This window comes from Vanellus vanellus, assembly GCF_965231255.1.
Source record: "Vanellus vanellus genome assembly, chromosome: 3".
Lineage (NCBI taxonomy): Eukaryota > Metazoa > Chordata > Aves > Charadriiformes > Charadriidae > Vanellus > Vanellus vanellus.
The window spans coordinates 41,783,659-41,799,626 of record NC_138907.1 but is presented as its reverse complement, the minus strand read 5'-3'; the positions used below and the strand labels follow the sequence as shown (position 1 = coordinate 41,799,626).

At 35.2% G+C, this 15,968-nt stretch overlaps 1 protein-coding gene across 2 annotated transcripts in view; it reads right to left on the bottom strand.

Annotated features, from left to right (window-relative positions):
* The window catches only part of CEP170 (centrosomal protein 170), a gene marked incomplete at its 5' end in the record, with an annotated part of 82,232 nt that overhangs the window by 30,978 nt on the left and 35,286 nt on the right, over nt 1–15,968 (bottom strand). For both annotated transcript variants that reach the window (XM_082480162.1, XM_082480163.1), the window contains 2 exons: nt 1,268–1,394; nt 8,328–8,477. In XM_082480162.1, coding sequence (XP_082336288.1) covers nt 1,268–1,394; nt 8,328–8,477 — 277 coding nt within the window. The remainder of the gene's footprint in view (nt 1–1,267; nt 1,395–8,327; nt 8,478–15,968) is intronic.

Genomic DNA, 15,968 nt, shown 5'->3' with positions numbered 1-15,968 from the left:
AGACTTGGTTTTATCAGTTGAAACTGCAGTCTTCTGAGAGACTACCTTATAAGTCAAAGATGTAGTTTGCTCTGAAATTGTAAGAGACATGGATTCTTGAAAATCTGAAGAAAGCCAGCAGCTATAACAGAAAAATAGGGAACACACATTACACTTGCAAATGTAAATTGTGGGGAGAGAGAAAAAAAAAAAAAGAAACAAACTAAAAAGATGCTCAAAACTATAGAAAAAACTTATTCTACTCACCAATGTCTAACAAGAGGTTATTGGACATGTTTTGTAGATGGTAGTATATCTTAAGAAGTGGTGTACACAGGAAAGCATGTCTACTTCTAAACCACATTTTTCTCCCTAATTAAAAATCTTTTAAACTCTGTTTTGATGCTGAAAATTTCAGTAAACTTGAATATGAGGAAATGCTGGAATTGCAGGACAAAAAGTCTCTCAAGTAGTAGACTGATAATTAGTTACTTCTTGATCACTAAACAGCATTTCACTTTCAGAATATGAAGCGTTCATTAATATGACATCCCTTTGTAGTTACCAGTCGATTTTGTAATGAAGAGCTACATTAACTCCACCTCAATATACAAGTATCAGCAGAAAAAATACACTAGAATTCTGTGTCAAATCATCATCTCTAAGACGAAACTCACAGGAAGAAAACAGCAGAGGAGAAGTAAGGTAAGCAACCCCTTTGTAGTGTGTAGATTTCTACTTAAAACAGGAAATGTGAACATTTTAACTAATGAGAGACATAGCATCTGGCACTCACAAGAAAAGGAGATAATGTTGCTTATCACTGAGGGGAAAGTTTCTACGGTTTTCAAGGGACATAAAAGGTTTTCTATATTTCCAAAACAAGTATGCTATGCTTCAGCTGAATAATGAAGTCTCAGGTTGGACTGTTTAACAATCAATCTATTAAAGTCCAATTTGGGGCCAGTATGAAGAAAGATGTAAGGAAAGAAACATACTATGCAGACTAACCCAAACAGCATTCAAGTGTAAGTTTCTTTAATATTAAATAGTTTTTATATTTTTCGTTTTAGTAACATTTAATTTAATATTAGCACTCTTCTGCCATGCCAAACAACACTACTGTTGAGCTTGTTTTTATGCTGTTTCTTCTCAACAACACGGAAGAACTTCAGGTGAAGATGTGGTACTAAGAGTAAAAAAGCTACTTGGGTAGGTACATAATCACTCTTTTCTCTCCTTCACAGGTTTCTTCAGCAGAAATTATGACAAGAACAGCTTTTAATACCGTTTTCTAATGGAGCAGGCACAGATGACTCCAATCTGATGTCATCTTGGTCATGGCGTGTGTGATTAGCAGCCAAACTGGCCCACTGTGATACCCAACGTTTACCTCCAGGGGCAGTAGAACCTTCCTAAGGAAGCAAAAAGCAGAAGACAAATTACAACTATGTGATAAAAAGCATGTCCTCTTTCCAGTTTTTTTTTCCTGAATAGACACGTAAGACACTATTTACCTGGAGGAAGCTGAAAAAGGAGTTTACCTCAATAAATTGCAAACAAACAATCAAGATCTTTATGGTTGCAGAATCAGTACAGAATAAACAGCATTTTCTAGTGCAGAGAACTTTTAAACATCAGAACCTATATAAAATATATTAGAATGTGCTAGTTTTAAAACTGGGTTAATTTCAGTCCTCGGCTTAGAAGAGCAGGAAAAAAACAAGGGGTTGGGGGGTGTGTGTGTTCAAAAAAATAAAAAAGTGCTTCAGGAAGACACGAAAGTGACATTTTACCAGTTTAGAAGACCCTCTTGTCCAGATGAAATATTGTATTTACTTCGTTACAGAAAGACTACCTTAAGGACTGAAAGCGTAAGATAACTTATGATGGAAAGGAAAGGAAGATCAGAAAAGGAAGACCAGATCATTTGTTTGGCCTAAACAAAAAAAGAAGCAAAGATTAGTTTAAACCATCCTTCTGGGTAACAGTGTAGTCAATGTAATCGGTATCTGATCAGCTGACCTAGAAAGAAATTAATTTATGTTCTTAGATGGTAAGCCCTTTGAAACCTTGAATATTTCAAAAATGTAATAAAAGTAAACATAAAATTAAAACATCTTCTTATGTTATGTTGTTACAGCATCCGAAGTATTTTTTTATCAAAAATGGATTTCTAAATATAATGCAATATTACTGTTTTAACCGATATATTATAGCCTGTCTTGCTCACATCTCCAAAAAAGAACAGCAGGCACACACGCACCCACACACACACAGGCTGTACACTACCAAAGGCTCTACAGAAGTTTACATATTCTAATTTGATGGACTCAAAAGACAAAGCACCGTAAATAACAGAAGTCATTGACTACAGTTCCAAAGGAGTTACATAACCATAGGCAAGTCAAAAGAGCAATCACAATTCAAGATCAACAAAAGAGATGGGAGGGACATGGAGGTACCAGTAACCTGCTTAACAAGGAAATTTGTAGGAGCTATTTCAAAGGTTAGCTGAAGCTTTACTGCCTGTTCAAATCTTGGCACTTCTATTCAAAACGCTGATTTTTGCCTCATGCCTTGGCCACTCTGGTATTCTAGTCTTTGACCAGGAACCACCTCCATAAATTTTGTAAAATTCATTTGTTCACCATTCCATTTCTGCTAATGTCATCTAGTGCATGATGACTTCTTTCAAATTAAAAGTTACTTAGACATTTGAGAAGACTTGAATTTATGATCTTCAATTTCTCCTGATTAAATGAATGACCCTAATTAATACAAACAAGTGCAACATCACAAATGTCTTTCAGAAAATTATGAATGTAGTAAGTCAGAGATGCACCAAATCATTTGTTTGAACTATTATACAAATTTCCACATTGTGAATTCATTTCTTAGAATCAAACTGTTATAAAATTCAAGCCTAATAACAGCAAAGGCAGGCAGTTCGATGTTTCTGTTATTTATGGGCATTTCTGAACACAATGCAAGGAAAAGGGTGACAGAAAAAGTATTACAAAACCACCATTCAAAAATGTGCCGTGTTTATGCATTGATAACTAGTGCTGAAGCCTCATTTTTCTTTCTTATCTCTAAACTTTCTTTTCTCTATTTCCTGTCTGTACTAGTGAACTTCCATCTTTAATAAAACAATTAATTACAGTCAAAACCAAGTATGATAGATATCTCAATTATCTTTGCTACAAAAAACTTCCACTAGTTCCTTGTGTACCACCTAGACAATTCCAGAGATACAGATATGATATGTACAGGAAATCTGAATTCCACTTCACAATAGAGAAATATATTAAGACTTCATAGATTAACTGTAGTAAAGGAACATGATAAATTACTTTTCTCTGAAAGTAATTGCACTGCCAAAATAACGTTTTCTACATAGCAGTGGATGTAAATGTGTTTTGCCAGCTCTCTCTATATACAAGCACAAACAACAAAGTTATGAAAAGCAGTTTCTTTTGATAGTAGTTTAAGCACATTCAAAAGGTGAAAGGTTTATAAAACATACATCAAAAAAGTTACATTTAGTTATCCCACTGTTCTTCCTATAACCCGTACCGATTTGCATCTTACAGGCTCTCAATTAAGCAATCCTCCAAATCTTCTCTTGAATAGCAAGAGGAATTTACTAGTCTTTCAGAAATTCTGTTTTTACATAAGTGATACCAGCGTTTTAACTTCATGTTAAATCTGCTTTCCTTTATGCTTATTGCATATACAAACTAAATTGGAGTAATAGATCTTCAGAAAATGTACCAATGTATTTCTGTGGACAGTATTCAACCTGAAGATTTAGGGCTTCAGGTTCCACGTCTGAAAAAAAACCCACAGTACACACACATGACACCTGGAAGCATCTCCAATACTTGGCCATTTCAGAGCAGAATAACATTAAAAAAAAATAAAAAAATTCAACAAGCTGAATCATAAAAAGAAAAAAAGAAGACTTTTCAGACACATACTCCAGTCATCTCTGGTCATCAGTTTGGTGGCCCATGTGACATCCTGGTCTCTAAATTGTAGAGACACGGATTTAACGGATGCACCGCTCGGTGGATAAGGAATTGGTTGGATGGCCACACTTACAGAGTTGCGGTCAATGGCTCAATGTCCAAGTAGAGACCAGTGACAAGTGGAGTTCCTCAGGGGTCAATACTGGGACTGGTGCTGTTTAACATCTTTGTCAGCGACATGGACCATGGGATTGAGAGCACCCTAAGCAAGTTTGCCGACAACACCAAGCTGTGTGGAGCAGTCAACACACTGGAGGGAAGGGATGCCATCCAGAGGGACCTGGACAGGTTTGAGAGGTGGGCCCATGCCATGAAGTTCAACAAGGCCAAGTGCAAGGTCCTATGCATAGGTCGCAGCAATCCCAAGCACAAATACAGGCTGGGCAGAGAAGTTGTGGAGGTCCCATCCCTAGAAATGTTCAAGGCTAGATTGGATGGGGCTTTGAGCAACCTGGTCTAGTGGAAGGTGTCTTGTTCATGGTAGGAGGGTTGGAACTAGATGATCTTTAAGGTCCCTTCCAACTCTAACCATTCTATGATCTCATGTTGTAAGAATCATATTATGCAATCCTTTCATATATTGAAATGCCATCTTAAAAGCAGTTCTTTTAGTTCCTCCTCACTCTACCTGCTTCAGAACCATATTCCTCCAGGGGTGATGATCTTTTTTCAGATTTCCATACGCATTTTATTTACAGTCAATGTCTTCACATTTGCTCCTGGAACAACACTGACATCTATCTCAAATAGTTGTTTTTCCCGTTGTTGCATTTCCTCTACTTACACAGCAAAACCCAGCAATTGCACCCATCTCAACGACTACCTTGCTACACTAAATGAATTGTATCAATCTGTTCTTCTAAGGTAAATTTCCATTCCCTTAATAATCTGAGTAGACCTCTTTGTACCTTCTCTAGTCTTGTATTCACCCGTCTTAAAGAATGGTAACAATTCTAGTGCCAGTATTTCAGAGGAAGTTTCACCAATGCTTTCTACTATGCCAACAACACTGCCCTTTTCTACTGACAATACATTTTCCAGGGTATCCAAGGGTCATATTTGCCTTTTCACAGCTATATGACATTGGTGACACAATCCTACGTTTCAGTATAGCATCTAAGTTCAAACAAAAAGCATCAAACTTCAGACTGAATGGTTTGTTCTACAGAAGCACAGGAAATGATTGTAATTAGAGAGGACAAATAAAAGGAAATATGGCCTCTAAATACACACAGCAATTATCCACTTCTAAATACAGCAAATATTAACTGGAATGAAGTTATTCAGTATTCAGTATGTCAGCAGTATTATTTATTTTATCTTCAGTGGAAAAACCACGAAATGGGCATTCAAAGTAGGAAAAGGAACATTGTAGTCAATGGCACTGATGAACCTGCAGATGCAGAACCAGGTTTCTAACTGTGCTGTTGTCTTAACAAAAAATTAAAAAAACAAAACAAAACAAACCACAAACCAATCAAAACCCAGGTATGTCCTTAAGATGCACATCAAAGACAACGTTGATCAACCATGTATTATGTGAGAACTGTGGTTAGCATAGATAACTGGCCACTGAAAATTAAATGGAATCTGGGTAGAGAAATCATAGCCCAAATGATTAATACAAATACTGCAGACAAGATCACATAGTAAGAATAACTAAGAATAATAACAACAACAATAATTTTCTCTTTGTTCTCTATCGTATTAAACTTTTGTTCTTAAATCACACTTACCTTGGTTGGCAAGTGGCAGCTTATAATATAGAAAATAAAAATATTTAAATATTTTAAATAGATGGATTTAGTATTTTTACTGGCTATCTATAACCACTGAAAAAGAAAGAACCAGTGCATGCAGGCTCAATCCAACTGTGTCAGACATTCACTCTACATTTTATTTAGTCTAATGACATACACTACTCCAAAGTACCAAAGTTTGTCATATCAAAGGAAAAGCTGAGAAAAGCAGTTTTTGGGTCCTTTCCAAGCACGTTATTCACAATACTTCACAAGCACTGTAAAGTTAAGATATTTAAGTTCAGAATAATCTTTCAACCCCAGAATTGTTTTTAGAAAATCTTCATAATTTTCCAAGCTACTTTTTCCGTCTTCCTGAACTGCAATCTCTTATATTTTTATTCTCTGCTTTTTCTGTGTCAACTGTGTTCTGAATTTACCTTATTCTGCTAATTCATCTATAGGTACAACTGTGATGGGCAGTTGGAACAAGGTTCACCCACAATCTTGAGTGGATGCAAGCCTGGAACACTGAGCTACCCTGTGGCTACCTGACTATTTAGTCAAGATCTTAAATAAGGTCTATTAACGTATGATCTGCAGCTCAGTAATGCAGTAAGTCTTCCAAAAACCACACATAGTAAAGTTTGGATATAATGAGAACATCATACCTATGTACTTCACAAATCAAACACATTCGCCTGTCCCTTTCCTAATGATAAAACAAACTGAATGTCAGTTTTGGTAATAAGACTTTAAATATTACCATCGTCTCTCAATAGGTATCCTCATCATTGTTTTCCCATTATGAAACTACAAAACACATCTCTGTTTTTCTGAATTAGCTTCTCTTCCACATACGAATCAACCAAATTCTATTTTTAATTTTCTCTAGTAAGCTTTTTTCCATCTTTATCTATCTTCATCTCTTCTTACATTAATTCTTGCTACATTCATATTGCTTGTCAGTTTTGCTCCTGTACCTTCAGAACAATTTTCATTTTTCCCCTATCGTACCTCGTAATAATCTTGTAAATTAAGACTATGCCAAATAACTCATTCCCTTCCCAATATAAGACGACCTTTTTATTCAGCAAAGCACCCACAGTAATAAAAAGGCCACATTTATTGTAATTTCAACTTAAATCAAAGCAAGTTTTAGTATGCCATTGCCGGAAGGATAATTAAACCTGCCCTGTGGTTACAGAAGTCTCAGTCTTCTAAAATCAAAACCTGTTATTTGCAAAATATGACACCTGAAAAGCTCAATTATGTTCATAAAATAAATCATATCTTCTTCTGCTTATGAAATTATAGAAATGGAAAAATATCAATACTTTTAATAATCTTGAAAACTGATATAGCACAAAAGAGCTGAATGCTGCAAAAGGCATGAAAAAGAAGAGAGAGAAAGACTGTAGTTATAGATTCATGCAAAGAGGAAAAGTGAAAGTCAAAGTTTATAAAATTCTTCCACACAATATGCCCATGCTGTATGGCAATAATTTACTTGAAGCAGTAACCTTAGACAAGCTATTCAAAGATACTGATCTAGATACAGTAACATACTTGGTGTATCAAGATTGCACAGTAGCTAAAATACAACCGTGATAAAGCACACCTTCTCTAGGAGAAACAGATTCCTACGTACTAAAACCAATATATTTGCATAGCAGGCACACAGAGTCATACCTGAAGCTCTTGATATATTCCAGAGAATTTGCTTATTTAAGTTTGCTGACTTAAAGGATCATACTTCAGAAAGAGTTTGCCACGGCAAACACAAGTGCAGTGTACTTCGTGACTGTTACCAGATTAATTCTTCTCCAGTGTAGGCCTGTTCTGTTCCCAACACATTTTAAGTTATAGTTTATCCATCACAATGATATCAGAATGTCTCCCAAGATTCCAATATGAAACACGATTAAAATTTAGCTTCTGTGCATATTCTGAGTCATATATAAAAACCAGGCATTTTCCTTTGCCTCATCTTTCACCAACTGGTTAAATTATATTGCTTCTGAGGCAATTAACATAGGTGACTTCCCATGAGTGGCATCTCACTTGAGAATTCAAACCGTGAATGTAAAAAGCTGAAGTCCTCTGGCTTTGGAAAAAAGTCTGAAATGTATTACCCACCGTTTTTTTCCTAGCTGACTTTGTATCACACAATAAATGCATATGCCTTATTTCTGAATTTTAATAGAGTTGATTTGGGCTATAAAACATACCAGCTTTTCCTCAGTTCTGCTGCATAACTTACAAAAAGTGTATACTGAGCAAGTGTATGTTGCAAATATAATTTTGCAAGGAAGCTCCTGCTACATTTCCAATACACAGGTGTTAGTGCACATAGAAAGGTAGCAAAGTTCACAACATCTTCAGAATGTAACGCGTCTCTGACAGAGAAGTTTTGATAATGCAATAAAGGTCTAAGAAAAATTATACTTATAGATCTGAGCTAATGTTTTCTAGGCAAGGATGGTTTTTTTTTCCTGTTCAACACTTACTGGTCAGTTATTAGTGCTCTCTCTTATTGGAAGAAAAAAGAAGACCGTCAAAAATTAAATTCTACCTCTGTGTCAAGAAATCCAGTTGTACTCAGTGGTCTTTTTTCTTCCAGCACTACTGTAGCAGAATTTATAGCCCAATCTTTTACTAAATCTTTCTGGTTCTCGTTGATAACAGGCCTATTATAATCCTGGCTGTCATCCACTCCAAATACCTGAAAATGAAACAAACCATTACATACATTAACCCAATACCATCCTGATACAATGTTCAATGTTAATGGATGGATGGTGGCATGCTAGATAGTGAGTTTAAATAATTTTTGTTGTATTATGCTTATCTGTCATCTTGGTGAAATCTACAAATTAAATAGAAGAAATATCTACAGCAATTAAAAGAAAAAAGCAGAAGTCTATGTCAACACTGTAAGAATTCAAGGAACTGCTAGTTGGAATGGTCACATATGAAAAAAAATGACACTGATGAAAGAAACAAAAGGTAAAGGCAAAATCATTACAAAAAGCCATTTTACAGTCCATTTCCCAATTAAGGAAAACCTGGAACCACCAAATTTTCACATTTTTGCTATTATCCAGTGGAAACAAGAAATACAAATGCTCACATCTGCTATTAATACACTTATTGAATTATTTCTCTAATAAAAACAAAATTTCAGTTTTTCATTTGTTAGGTACTTAGCAGATGTTAACGTCCACCAGGTCTCACAAACCACTAAGACACATGTCATTCAAGATGTGACTTGCCTCGGTTGTTCTACTATACTGCTTCCTACTGATGCTTATATTAATCTCTTCCACTTGTGAGAGTAATTTTCCCAAGAGATTTTAAAATCATTGCTTAGAGAAAAATACTAGAAAAATGTTATTACCAAGGCAATTTAGTTATGAGGACTTAAGCAAGAGAGCCAGCATACTGTCTATCAAATTTCTCATGAGTCACAGATACTAAGGAATATGAATTGCTTTCAGAATTGATATATACTTCAAAGATATTTTAGAGAATACTTTGTATCTTGGAAACATATAATTTATAAAATTTATAAATTTCTGTCTAAGGAATAAATTCACTACTGCACTACTAAGGACTTGGACATAAAAAAAAAATTACAGAATAAAACTGGAACACACCCCCCCCACCCCCACTAACATTGACTACTACAAAGAAACTGCTAACATCAAAAGTCGTTTTGTCTTAAGAGAAAGACAAAGAAAAGGAAGGAAGGAAATGACCTTCACAGACATTATCCCCCTGTAAAAAATAATACTAGTACAAAAGACAAAAAGATATACAGATTTATTTTTTTCCCCCAAAATTGTTTTGTAATTCAGATTTGCACAGCAAAGCTAGAGGAGTGGTTCATTAAAATTCTGAACAAGTGTAGTGTATTTAAAAAGGATTCACCACTAGATGGCCACAAACCATAATGTTTTTAGTGTCCGAGAAGCAGATGAAGCAAAAAAAAAAAAAAAAAAAAAAAATTAGGCACCCTCTCATTCAACCCCTGCTTATGCTGTTTTTAATGTCCAGAAAGATGTTGCCATAGCATTTTATACATTTATAACTGAGGAAGCTTTTACAAATTCATTGCATTTGTATTTTGTTCTCGTAAGAAAAGCCTGCTTTCTGCAATTCTAAAATTCAGGCAATGCTCTCCAATTTCAAATTAATACATAAATCATGTCTAGATACACTTATGCACCAGTTGCTGTATTTCATAAATATTTATATTCTTAACAAAAAGGTGTGATATAACTTAAGTCTTCTCTTTAATGATATACTTTTAATTTGTACAGCTGTAGCAATTTTTGAGATACAAACTAGTTATCATCGACTGCCTCCTTTCTTTGAATATATCACTATTCTGCAGCCACTTTTTTCCTTGTTTAGTGTAGTTCCATTGATTACAGAGTTTTATATATTCTTTTAAATGAAAGGAAATTCTGATTTTATCACATAAGCACCTGAAGGAAACATCTCCATATCTAATCAGCCCTACAGGATTAAATTGCTTCCTGTAAATTGCTTCCTATTATCCGATGACACATTCATCTACCATGTCAAATTTCTATACTTGTATCAAAACCAGCAGCACCTAAGGATTCTTGCTTTCAGCCTTACCTTTTCTATTTAAGAAAATTTTGTTATTTTTCTTCTATTACTGAAATTACGGGAAAACCAAATTTGAATATTGCCTATTTTTTCTGTGAAAGGCAATATGGGTAGCAATAAGACGGAAGTAATAGAATTACCTCCTAATACTCCCTCTGTATATACAGTGTGGATATCATAGGCCATAAAAGATAAACAAAATAGTTGGGGACACTATTACTAGAAAGAAAGGGAAAGCACCTTCTTCAGTAAATGTGCATTTTTGCACTACACATTCATTCTACATCTAGGAGCACTGGTATATGCATGCACCTGCCCTGTTGAAGTTCCATTGCTACATCTGTAAAGCTCCTCTTCTAAGCAAGAACACAGAGATTCACACGAGTGTGATCTAGTCCAAAGACTAAATTTCAGAAGCGTGAAATATAAAAGCCCTTTGAAAACAATGGTACTAATACATAATTAAGACTTTAAATATGAAAACTATGCAAAAGATAAAACAACTCATGTTTAGCATTTGACAAAATTTAGAACACCATTTGTACACCTGTCAGACATCTTCAGAAACTGAATACTATCAGAATTTCAGGATTAACCAATCCACTTACGTTGTTCACCAAATAATGAAAATATACCCACAATAGAAACAGCCATGGAATACCCTGAAGGTTTCTGTTGGAAATCATCTCTCTACCATTTACAAAAATGCAATTTGTACTTGATGTGTTGCAGTGATAAGGTATGCATGCAGTGGGCTGTTGTGATTGAAGCCTGAATGGATAGATACCTATATCTCCCTACAAAGACAGAATGACATTCTTCATAGTTTCCAATTCTTCTGGTGTTTCTGTTCTTTAAATATCTTCATGATTTCAAAGTCATTTAAAGGAAGTCTAGGAAATAATGAAACCAAAAAAATCCTGAAAAAATGCTGATGACACCCATCGCTGCATCTCTTATCTATTTATACAAAAATACTGAAGTTTCTTTCAGTATATTGTATTTGTCAGAAACAGCAGCTACAGCTTTAAACAGAAGCAACTACCATCTATGTTTTGATTAACTGTGTTTTGGGGAAGAAAAAGATGAAGCCAAATTCTGAGATACAGGTTTGGACACGGTGAGATGTTTGAAAAATCAGAAGAATGCCTTTTTATTGTTGTTGTTCTATTTTTGATAAAGGAGGTAGAGAGTCTATGCATTCTATGACCAAGAACTTTCCTAACCATCTCAAATCACACATATTCAGCACACAGCTGTCAATGGAAAAAAAGAAGTCTCCTAAATCTTTTATACTTTTTTCTATCACTGTAAACAATAAGGACTTTCACAAAATAATGATCTTGCTTTTTTGGAGAGAGTCTGGGGGATGGGGAGTAACGTTTATTTTTTTAACTTAGACAGCTGTACCTACCATGAAGAAAACAATTCCTAGAAATCTTTTAAAAAAACAAACAAATGAACAAAACAAAACCACACAGATATTAATTCTGATTTTTAAAGAGATGACATTTAGAAATGAAACTACTGGAGAAAAATATTTCCAAGCTAACAGCTTCCTATAAGCAATCCTTCTGGAAATTTAAAGTTTTCTGCCTTGCTCTGTCTTATTGTTTATTTTTATGAAATTATATTTTAGCAGAAAGAGTAGATTAGTTAATCCTGAACTCTTCCAAGTTTCATAAAGTTACAAAACAAAAAACAGGATAATAATTTTCACAGAATCACTGAAATCTGACTGACAGAGAAAAATCTAGGCACTGCACCAATCTACACCATTACATGGGGGTCCTGCAGGGTCTTCTGCCACACGGCTGTAACAGTGGAACTGTCAGAAACATCATATAAACTGTGGTGGTGGTGTTTAAAAATAACTACTTTATTGTTATGAAGCATGAAACAATTTCCACTGCAAAACAGGACATTCGGAATGGCAAGGGAATGACCACAACACTACTGTAAGAAGTCAAGCCCTGTTTATGAAAAGTAGTCAACATAATTTCGTTTAACCTGCAATCCAGTTGACCTCTCAAGCAAATGGATTAACGGGTGATAGACAGACTGCATCCAGTTTTGGTCCCCCCAGTACACGAGACATTGTCTAACTGGAGGGAGCTCAGCAGGGGCCACCAAGATGGTCAAGGCTGGGGCACCTTCCGTGTGAGAAGAGTCTGGAGAAGCTGGGCTTGATCAGTTTGGCAAAGGGAAGGCTTTGGGGTGCCTATGGGATTTGTATCAAGATGACAGCCAGGCTCTTCACACTGGTGCGTGGCAGGAGGACAAGGGATAACTTGCATAAGTTGAAACAACACAGGTTCAGATGGAATATAAAGAAAAGCTTTTTCACTCTGAGAGCAGCCAAGCAAGGTTGCCTCGTCTCTGTCCTTGTAGGGTGCGAAGGCCCAAATGGATAAAGTCCTCGGCAATCTGTCTGATGGCAAAGCTGATCCTGCTTTGAGCAGGAGGTTAGACAAGAGACCTCCTAAGGTCCTTTTCAGCTTATGCGATCCTATGATCCTTAGTAACAGCGATCCTAGATAATAACTTAGCATCTCAGGTCAGCATTTTAGCTCAAAAGAATCAGTCTTGAGAAAGCTCAAAGGGAAATCCAATAAATTCTCAACTGTGGAACTGCTAACACTATGGCTGACATACAATGAAATCTCCTAAATCAGCAGGGAAAAAGTGAGTTCCCAAAACACAATTTCAAAGCAATGAATGGTAAGGTCTCCAAAGATACTCCACTTACATTCTGTGGTTCCATAAGTAAAACAAAGGGACAAAACAACATGCGAAAAACACAGCAAGTCCCAAAGCACAATGCTGTTACTTGCTGGAATGCAAACTCAGCCTGAAAAGTACAGAGGCGAAGTACAAAAATAACTGATGACAAAACAACTGCACCTTAACATAGATATTAATAAATTCCACCACTTTATCTCAGCAAGTTTTCCAATATTGTAACTGGGAACATAACTTTATCTAAAACAGTAATTTGAAAAATTCTTTATCCAATAACAAACAAGAATTAACAAAATCCATGTAACACAATACAAGCAAGATGCAATCACGCAAGAAGTACTGGCGTATTTTTGGAGACAGCATGAGTTACAGGACCAAGCCTGAGCACATGCCTTGTTTCTTCTGCAAGGGCTAATTTTGTAGAAAGCAGAGTAATCTGTTTGGCAGGCCATACACATTTCCCTGTGAAAACAGCTCATGACTCAGAGCACACCTGCTTCTCACAATAGCTGAAACACAGCTTTAACAGAAACTAGCTTTAGTGACTGGGAATTGGTCTTGATCACTCTTCCCCCTACCTCCCCTGCCCTGCAACAGATGAATTAATATCTTTTGTACCACAGATGAACTATACTAGAGGTCAGTATAATAAATTTAATTATCAAAAGCAATGATTCTTTAAAACCACAGAAGCAGTTTTTCTTTATTGATAGATGTGAGACCTTCTAGAAATTAAAATAAAAACTGGACAGAAAACTCAATGGCAACAGGAACCATTTTTCTGAATCAAAAGGAAGAAAATGGGTTAGCTAAAAAACCCAACAAAACCCCACTTGATGTTTTCTTTATGTGCTTTTTATAAACTTCAAAGTTCTTGAGTAAGAAAAAAACTTCTTCCGGTTGTATCTCATTTACATGCCTTTCAGAGTTCCTAATGTCAGGACTTTATGCTTACTTTTATTTAATTTCAGGACATTAATTTTAAAATATTTCATGGTGTTTGAAGATCATACTGCAGTTCTACAGTATTACAATTAGTCAGTATTTAGTGTCCACAGATCTAGTTCCTCCTCCAAATCATTACTGAAGATACTGACATCAATGGAAAAAAAGGTCCTGTTTGAGACTCCTAATAGATTTCTTCACTCAGTTTTATAACAAATTATGTATATTAAAACAGGGATTCTATTCTTCTGCATACCTACTTACTACGCAAAGCATTAGAAAGCATTTTGAAGAGCATTAACACAAACCAGGAGCATAAATTTTATTCAAAATACAAATCTGAAGAATTCTATCTAGTTTTAAAATTTTGAGTTTCTAAAGTTCTAAAGTTCAAGAATCTTACTGCTGTGGTCTTAGCATAACAGATATGCAGTAATTACTAATAATATTAATAAGATTAACAGAAAACCAACAAATAAATAATAAGGATTCTAGCTGCAATTCAGAAAGCTATAACTAGGAAGCTGCCTATTAATGATGGTATTTGTAAACTAAAAGTATTTGAATAATTCCCCTTCTGTTCTTTCAGATCCTAACAACAGTTACAGGCACAATCTGGTGATGTATTTGAAAAGTATGATTTTAATGCTAATAATTTCAGTGCAGACAATGTGTATACAAGGAGCAGAACAAAACCCAAAGACAAAAAGTGTATAAAAGGGAATTCAAAGATGAAGAGTTAAGAATGCAAACTAAATCAAAGCTGGGCATAGGTAAGGGACAAGGGGCTGTACTGCACAGTGCATTAAAGACAGGACCATAGCAAAAGAAAACCAGGAGCAAGTGATTAAATTTGAAATAGTTATTTGCCATTGTAAAGTGATGGGAATGTAAATTATAACAGCAATTATATTTCACAACTTTTTAGGGGAAAGGAAGATGATGAGTGTATTTGATTTTCAGGATAGTCAAATAAAAGTACATTTCAGAAACTGAGCTGCGAACTGATATAGTCAGACCAGCGAAAAAAAGAAAAAGAAAAAAGAAAAAGAAAAAAAAGAAAAAGAAAAAAGAAAAAGAAAAAAGAAAAAGAAAAAAGAAAAAGAAAAAAGAAAAAAAGAAAAAGAAAAAAGAAAAAAGAAAAAAGAAAAAAAGAAAAAAGAAAAAAAGAAAAAGAAAAAAGAAAAAGAAAAAAGAAAAAAGAAAAAGAAAAAAGAAAAAGAAAAAGAAAAAAGAAAAAGAAAAAGAAAAAAGAAAAAGGAAAAAAGAAAAGAAAAAAAGAAAAGGAAAAAAGAAAAATAAAAAAGAAAAAATGACAAAAAGAAAAAGAGGGAAGAGACATGAATTTGGAAACACAAGCAGGATTTGGACACAGTTTGGATGTACTAAGCAAGAAGGAGAAAGTGTAAATAAGCCACATGCAGAGGATGCTTGATTGATGGGAAAGAGGATTCCAGACAGCAGGGAAATGGAAGAGGCTTCAGATCCATATTGCAGACCATCTTGGCAATGCTGTGCTTAGTGTTCAGACCGAGCTCCTCGTGATTCTTCCAAATGAGGTAGTCCAGACATTCATAATTGGTTGTTAGAAGTCAGAGTTACCAATCAGATCGAAAAGGCAAAAGGCAAACATTTTCTTGCCAGCTTTGAGAGAGCATGATGAGCCAGAGTACAATGCCTAAACTCACTTTGTGTTTAGCTACTGCATGAACTGTGTTTAACCAAGTTGCTTCCGAGAAGCCTGATTTTAATAGTTTTTGCTTGTTCTTGGCAGTTATTGTAGCTATCCCAGGCAAACAGACTGTGTTCTGTGCAGGGTATATCTCATGAATAGCCATGGATTTTCACAGAAGCTGTTTATGTCATTTAAACTATATACTGAAGACAT